Here is an 8,183-nt window from a genome sequence, read left to right as displayed (position 1 = left end):
TATAAACACGCTTGAACTTTCATGAGTTGGGGAGGAACTGACTTACTGTAACAGGCTTATACGACTTGTTTACAATCATAGTGACAATGGAGAGGAGCAAAGGGACAGTTTCAGCTCTTAAAGCTTTAGGGTGAGTGACGCTGAACTGCTTCATTGTTTGCTGCATAGTCACCTGCCTACCTTCATCTGTCATAGCAAACACATTAAAACTAATGTTTGGGGCACTATAATCAGACCATTTCACCCTGTCGTCTTTACTTCCTGCTCAGGTACCCGCGCGGCTCCTGCCTCGCTCGCTGTGGTTGTGATGAGCTCCCCTGTCCGCTGCTCACCTGGCTGTCTGCAGAGATGACCACTCTCTGTCCGGAGCTGCAAGGTGTTCACTATAATATATCCTCTGAGCTGTTTGATGCAGTAAACTGCAGTTCATTCATCAGGTGGTGATTCTTCTAACTGAGCAGAATAACAATCCACATCTGGTTGGTTTTTAAATAAACTGCCTGACGATGAGCTGAGATCTTTAACAACTTTGTCCCATTTGTTTTTATGGTTCTCCTCTTTGGGAGGGGTAATAGCTTTTGTATTTTTTTCTTCTATTGTTAAGATAGAATAAGATAGATCTTTATTCGTCCTTAAGGAAGTTTATGTGTGTCAAAGATGCTCAGTGTAAAAAGATAAATAAATAAATATTTAATATATATGTTATAATATATGTTTTTTCCCATGCGTTCATAGTAAATTAAGAAATCTTACAGCTTGACCAATTATATATTTTTTTCAGGCCGATACCGATCGCAATATTAGTAAAAGTAAAAAATTCTGATTATTATATATCTATATATTTTTTTGTTGTTGTTGCTGTTTTACAGGAAAACATAACATACTGTTTTTAAAAGGATGCCTAATTTGTGTACCCAATATATACTAATTGGGGCATTTTATAGTTTACAAATAAACTTGTCGGTGAGTCCTTGTGGACAAACAATGACGCTTTTCGAAACTACCTCAAACATGTATTTGGCATTTCTGTATTTTATTTTTGCTTATTGACCAATATGTACTTTACATCGATACCAAACGATCTGCAATAGGGTAATGTTGGCCGATATATCAATCCACTGCTAATAGAAAAAATATACAGTATATACATGTAGAATAAAGGAAGATGCAGATTACAAATTATGGTTTAACGCATGAACAAAAGCGCTGGGTGCTTTCTACTATATTATACTATAATAATAATTATACTATACTGTACAGAATGGCTGTTGTATTTTGTTAATGGCATTCTTCTGTACTTGTAACTTGTTGCTGCAATCATCTCAATATAAAGTGCTTGTTATAATGTGCTGTATAAATAACAATTCCTTTTTCTATTTTTTAGACTCAAGCAGGACAGGTGATGTCTTCCTGGTGGGAGAGTTGAGAACTTTACTGTCAAATATGTCGTCTCCCCTCACTGCGTTGACATCAGAGGTGCTGGGGCCGTCCATCCTCAACAAAGTCACTGGTGAGAAATAAAAGGAGTCTTGTGAGTTATGTTTTAGAGTTGTGTGTTTAAGTTATAACGGATGATTATAGTTCCCATGGATTTGTGTATTTCCTGCCAACATTTTTAAATGGAGGGTGCATCTTCTGAAACTTACTTTTCAATCCTTTAGAGTTCCTTGTATCAGAGTTGCAAGCGGCTCAAATAATGAAGCATAAGGAATTGCATCCTGAGGAGAAAACAACAGGAGAAGAGTCTGAAAAAGAGCAGCGAGTCAAAGATCACAGCGATGAAGTCACTGAGATGTGTCAGGAATATGAAGATGACGATCACAAAGAGAGAAGGAAGGCAGAGATGCAGGCAGAGTGGATATTACTGCTGCACGCCCTTGACATGGATGCCTCCTTGCAATTTACAGATGTGTTGAGTGAGGTGAGTTTGATGTATGAGAGAGTGAGATGTGTAGTCATGACTACAAACTGAGAAGCACTGCATGTTTTTTTTTTAAATGTTTTATTGCAGGTGGAGTCAAGGCTTGCTCGTCTACCGTCTGGAGACATGGCTAACTCGCTTCTTAACAAAAGCCTCAGCTTAGAGCAGTGGGTAAGTTACCAGGGTTACAAGAACATTAAACATCATATGTAACATGAGCATTGTTTAACCTTTTTTTTTTTTTTATCCTCTTTCTGATTCTAAGGTGCAAGTTCAAAAGATCAATCAAGTTCTGTTGGAGGACTATCACTGTCGGCGACAAATGATGATCAAACGCTTTCAGGTTACTCTTAAATCGTTCGCATGGGGAGAAAAACAAACGGTATGAATCTTACATCTCTTCATCTGCTTAGAACTAACACACTTTAATAGCAGTCATACCAAAGTGGAACATTTGTTGTTTGGTTGTATTCAGAGTTGTCTGCCCTCACGATTCATCAATCTGTTTTGTCTAAAGATTTCTTTTTTAAATAGCAAAATTCCAAAGTTCACAAAGTTAATCAGGTATAATGTTTACAATGTTCACCATCTTAGTTAAGCGTGTTAGCATGCTAACGTTTGCTAATTAGCACCAAACACAAAGTACAGCTGAGTCTGAGGGAAGGCCATTAGCTTTGCAGATATTAAATCATGAACCAAAGTACTGGACAACTTGACCTGATGGTGGCGCTAGATGAAAAGTTAAGGGATCACCAAAAGTTTTACAATTCATCATGAGGGGAACATGAATGTCTGTAAATAATTAAATGACAATCCATCCAAAAGTTACTCAGACATTTCACTCAAAACCACAAATCCTCATGGTGGAAATATAGTGAAAGCCAGCAGGATCACCAAAGTCATCAGTCTTCATCACAAAATGTCACAATAATCTGCTCAGTAAATTTGAATACATTTTATGTAGTTATAGTTTTTTTTTTTAAATCATTTTTTTCAGATCAAAGCGCCAGACCGACCACCATTGTGTTACATAGAGAGAATCTATTATTAAAATTGCTGCTGACTACCTATCTGTCAGCAGCAAGTTGACTAATCCTCTAATCATTTCAGCTCTTGTTGAAATGTATCTAAACAGGAGCATCACTGTGTGTAATGATTACAACAAACAGCCCAGTTCAATCTGTTTTTTATTTACAGGAGCGCAGTGAAGCTCTGGCCACAGTGCCTCCTCTTTCATCGCTCTTCGGCTCATCCCGAGTCTCCTTGTCTCTTCTGATCGCCGCCAGAGAGGATCAGTTCCTCCTTGGGCCAATCAAGGCTGGAACAAGTACGGCGGTCTACAAGGTACAACTGTAAACTGATATAAACTGTTTACTGTGATTCTGAATGAAGACCTCTTAAAGTCAGAATACAGATGGCCTCTAATCCTTCTTTGGTCTCACTAGGCGTTGATGGGCAGCGTACCAGACAGAGGAGGACGACCAGGAGAAATTGAGCCTCCTATGCCATCGTGGTCAGATCGAAGAGCACAAGGAGGCGGACGAGGACGTGGAGGTGGACGTGGAGGTGGACATCAGCAAAGACGTAAATTTTCTGATAAAAAGAAGAAAGGGAATAACGAGTAACATGTCTCTCTCTTACAGCTTAATTTGAGAAATAAGTGATCATTTTTCTTTATTCAAATCCCTGTTATGAAATGAAATTTGGCTGTTGAATGCTACATATGATATGATTTTATATTTGAAAATGTGTGCAAAATTCTTAGTTATAGTACAGATACATACCTGACCGTGTACTTTTATAAAATAGCTTCTCATTGCTATAATGCACTGGCATATTACCAGATATTTTTGTTGATAAAAATAATGTTTGATTACATTTTTTTTTATGTGTTGGCTTTGCACATTTATATGTAGGTTTGTTTGCTAAAGAATAAACCTAATAAACAAAGAAATGTCTTATTATGTTGGTAATGCTGTTATGCTTGAGACACCCTAGCAACAACTGTTTGATTACCATTTAATATGTAAGCCGTAGCTCGTTTCTAGCAAGAAAACATTATATTGATGTAAATTATATTGACTGTTTTTGGAAGACAACAGAGAAACTCATTGGTTTAGCTATATTTAGCTCTATTTAGGTTTGTTTAGCTGAATCTTCCTCCAGAATTTTTTTTACAGGAAATTGGGGAACTAACTGAGGCTCATATTTTGGTGCCTCCTCTTAGTGGATCAATTTAAATTGAAGTACATCTGTCCTACAGACTTGGGTACATTGCAGTTTAAGAACGTGGAACATCATTATGAGTTGGAAGCAGAGTGTTGCTGCTCAATTCGCCCACATAGGACACATGCACATCCTCCTGTATGATTTTTGTTTTTATCTCAGCGTCTTGAAGTTGGCCACCTGTGCCCCGCAGCTTAGCCCCAATAGACAAACTGAAATAATATTTTGTTTTAATATGTTATGGGAATGCTGAAAAACTGTTGCAGCAATTTGGGCAAGAATTATGTATAAAACCAGTCAACCTCCTAAAATGATAATTAAGTGATTAAATCACCCAAGGCATGCTTGCAATGAATGATACAAAGTTTAAAGGAGGCATCTGAAGCACAGTCTGAGCTACATCTTTTTAAAAACATGTAATACTCAATATAATTTGCATAAATAAGGATCTACTTTACAACACTCGTCAGAATGTAATTAAATTAATTAGATAAGATAAAATAAGATAATCCTTTATTAGTCCCGCAGCGGGGACATTTACAGGATTACAGCAGCATATAGATATAGTGCAAACAAGGTACATAGTAGAAAAAACAAACAAGCATTTTAAATAAGTAAGTAAGTAAGAAAAATAAAAAATCCACAATAACTAAAAAATAGTAATAGTATAACTATTAATTCAATATGATAAGAAGCCTACAGTTTAACTTTCTTAAAAATATTTTATAACCATTAAATAAATTAGAAGGTGAGCACACCAGTAAAAACATTTTTTTTATTTAAATATATATTGAATATATAACTAAGAAAATGTTGGTTAGGTTAGGTAGATTAAGGGAGTTCAATCAATAAGGGACACAATACACACCCCAATACTAAACTGACACTGATGAAATCATCCCTATTGTTTCCATCATACACTCGTCAAAATGTAATTAAATTAATTAATTGAATATGATAAGAAGCCTACGGTTTAACTTTCTTAAAAATATTTTATAACCATTAAATAAATAAATAAAAAATTAGAAGGTGAGCACACCAGTAAAACAGTAGGTAGATTAAGGGAGTTCAATCAATAAGTGACACAATACACACCCCAATACTAAAGTGACACTGATGAAATCATCCCTATCGTTTCCATCATACAGGTGTTGTGTCGAAGTCTGTTCCCCGGTCGGACAGTGCCCCCTCGGTGGTTAGTGTTCGGTTGGGGGCGGAACCGTGTTCGACACAACACCGGAAGTTAACCGAGAGACAAATGATGTAACACAGAAAGTTCCGGACTATCTAAAGGTCGACATCAGGTAGCCCGCATTCTGCGTCCGCTTTTAATCAGCCAGCACTCTCACAAATATCACCAAGAGTAAATAAAATGCCAAGAGGAAGCAGAAGCCGGACATCCAGGATGGCCCCTCCAGCCAGGTAACGTTTGATACACGTGGTTAAAACACTTTATTTAGGATTGTGTGGAGGCTAATGTAGCTGCTAACAGCTTCAGCCGGCTGGCGTCACCGTCACCGTTTCACATGTTGGCTAGTGTCACTTGGAAAACATAATCTATTAGATCAGGAGCTATAACTAACTCAGAATGATTATGTTTGAACATCTAAATGTCTTCATTTTGTACCAGAAAACTGATGATCGCTCAGACGTCATTGACTAAATGATGAAGGTTACTATGTGTGATCTACATCATGGTGTTTCAGTGTTGCCTGTTATGTGACACATCGAGCTCAGAGATTGATGTCGTAAGGGATTTTTTTTTTTTAGTAAAATCCTTATAAACCTTTAAAATTGTCCTCGTCTTTGTGGGGACTGACTGAGTTACATCAACAGCTAATACCTTTTAAATGATTGTCACTAAATCCCCATCACTCATACTAACCAAATAAGAAATTGTGTGATTTATTTTATTTTTATTAATTTGCTCACATGTTTGGATATAGTATTGTATCAAAGCTTTGGCCTCTAGATGCTAAGACAATCCTTTTAAAATGTATGGTTTGCTCTAATGCCAAACAGTCCAGAGAAAATGACCTCAAGTGACACCATAATCTAGTCAGCTACAGTGTTCACACTGACTTGTTACAGCACTGATATTTACTACTTATTTGTATCCCTCTATTGCACACTTAAACGTTAGTCATCTGGTGCATAGATGTTCTCTTTTCATATAATTATATCATTTTTAGGCCATTGTTAATGTTTTGCCCTGGTGAGATTATAAAGCCAGAAAGTGTGCAGTCAACTTTTCTCAATGGTTGATGTTTTTGGCAAACTAATTCAAATTGATTTGAATCCAGCACTTACAGGTTGTGCCAGTTGTTGATCGTGTTTGGGTCGTGTATTTCAAATTACTTTCTCTTCACAGCCGGGCCCCACCATCACCGCCACCTATGGCCAGGGCCGCACCACCTCCCTCCTATGCCCCGGCTCCAATGCATGCTCCTCCATCTGCTGTGGGTGCTCCCGCTGCAGCACCCAGGCAGCCTGGTATGTTTGCCCAAATGGCGACCACGGCGGCTGGAGTGGCAGTGGGCTCCGCGGTAGGACACACCATCGGCCATGCCATGACTGGAGGCTTCGGTGGAGGAAACTCAGAGCCTGCCAAGCCTGACGTCACATACCAGGTAAATAAACTGTGGTTTAGCAGGTCATGAGACCGAATTAGCCTCAGGGCAGATTAGTATGTCTGGGAGGTAGGTAGCAGTAACAACAAAAAACAGGTGTCATGTTGGTTGGAGGAGGAGGAGGCAAAGTAGTGATCCCTACCAAAAGACGTTCACTGGTAGGCTACCAATTTAAGTCTGGTTATTGGGGATTATGGATTACTGTGAACCATGAACATAATCAAAATATGACCTTTACCTGGGTATATCCACAGAAGGTATTAATGTACATCTGCCTCATGTCTTTCAGGAGCCGTACCAGCAGCAGCCACAGTCCATGTACCAGCAGCAGCCACAGTCCATGTACCAGCAGCAGCCCCCTCAACAGCAGCAGAGCTGCTCCTATGAGCTCAAACAGTTCATCGAGTGTGCCCAAAACCAGGCCGACCTCAAGCTCTGTGAGGGCTTCAGTGAGGTGCTGAAACAGTGCAAGTTCTCTAATGGTGAGTAAAAAGAGGAGTGGTATGACATTAGATTACAAATGGATTCATAGCTTGTTGGTAAGTGGTTATGGCAGTAAAACAGTTCAGTCTTTTACCACTAATATAAGTTGTAATTTTTATTTCAATGTTTTGAAAGACTCTTTTGTATTTCTATATACTTTTGTATTTTAGCCGATTTGGCCAATTATCTCTGCTGTCTTTTTGGTTGCTCTACTTTTTACACACTTTTACACTCTGCCAAATAAGGAGGCTTTGCATGAGCACTTGGTCATTCAGACGTCACAGCCAAATTATGTCGTCTTGGGTCTTATGTAATTTGTTGCAATACACAGTGTGGCCATCAGGAGGCGTAGGTTTAAAGGCTTTCTGAATGCATTATATAACTAGCTTTTTTTTCTTGTACTATAGGATTATGAATTATTCAAAATGATTAGAAGTAGGAAAACTTGTTGACTTAAACTTTTCTTTTCTCCACAGGTCTATCATGAGACTGAGACAAAAACCTGAGATTGAAGAGCGCACACACAAACTGTAATGAGCAACCAGGCTCGACCAATACTAAGAGTGTTTTAACCTACAAGAAGATCAATAAACATGCTTTATTTTGACAGCTGATTATCATTAGAAGGCATCATTGTGTTCATTCTCAGGACAGTGCTGCAGATTTTGTAACAATAGTCGTATAAATACTGTTTATATATTTTGCTGCGTGTTGATTTCGGTTGTTGTCATCAGTGATTTTCATTAGCGTCTGCTTTTTAATTTAAATTGACTGCATTTATTTCCATCCTCTGGATTAGCGATGTCTGCAGTTTGTGTTCAGCATGTTTTTAGATTCCAAAATAATAAAGCACTTGAATCATAAAAAAAACAAAAACATTGTGAGGTGTTCTGATTTATTTCACTGCCTGTTCATTTAATACA

At 38.1% G+C, this 8,183-nt stretch overlaps 2 protein-coding genes across 2 annotated transcripts; both read left to right on the top strand.

The window, feature by feature from the left end:
* On the top strand, positions 1 to 3,883 carry im:7138535 (uncharacterized protein LOC797998 homolog). Its single transcript, XM_054601050.1, has 8 exons — positions 1 to 130; positions 270 to 376; positions 1,385 to 1,510; positions 1,662 to 1,921; positions 2,012 to 2,092; positions 2,187 to 2,303; positions 3,119 to 3,265; positions 3,367 to 3,883. The coding sequence occupies exons 1-8, from the start codon at positions 87 to 89 to the stop codon at positions 3,544 to 3,546; spliced, it is 1,062 nt and encodes a 353-aa protein (XP_054457025.1). The 5' UTR covers positions 1 to 86; the 3' UTR covers positions 3,547 to 3,883.
* A 1,512-nt stretch (positions 3,884 to 5,395) lies between these two features.
* Positions 5,396 to 8,130, top strand: chchd2 (coiled-coil-helix-coiled-coil-helix domain containing 2). The gene is made up of 4 exons (XM_054601321.1): positions 5,396 to 5,569; positions 6,519 to 6,777; positions 7,067 to 7,259; positions 7,737 to 8,130. Exons 1-4 carry the CDS (start codon positions 5,520 to 5,522, stop codon positions 7,745 to 7,747), a joined length of 513 nt encoding a protein of 170 aa, XP_054457296.1. The 5' UTR covers positions 5,396 to 5,519; the 3' UTR covers positions 7,748 to 8,130.
* The last annotated feature ends 53 nt before the right edge of the window (positions 8,131 to 8,183 follow it).

This window comes from Anoplopoma fimbria, chromosome 1 (assembly GCF_027596085.1).
Source record: "Anoplopoma fimbria isolate UVic2021 breed Golden Eagle Sablefish chromosome 1, Afim_UVic_2022, whole genome shotgun sequence".
In the NCBI taxonomy this organism is placed as follows: Eukaryota; Metazoa; Chordata; class Actinopteri; order Perciformes; family Anoplopomatidae; genus Anoplopoma; species Anoplopoma fimbria.
Note: the sequence above shows the minus strand (reverse complement) of the source record. Positions and strands in the feature narration are given on the sequence as shown.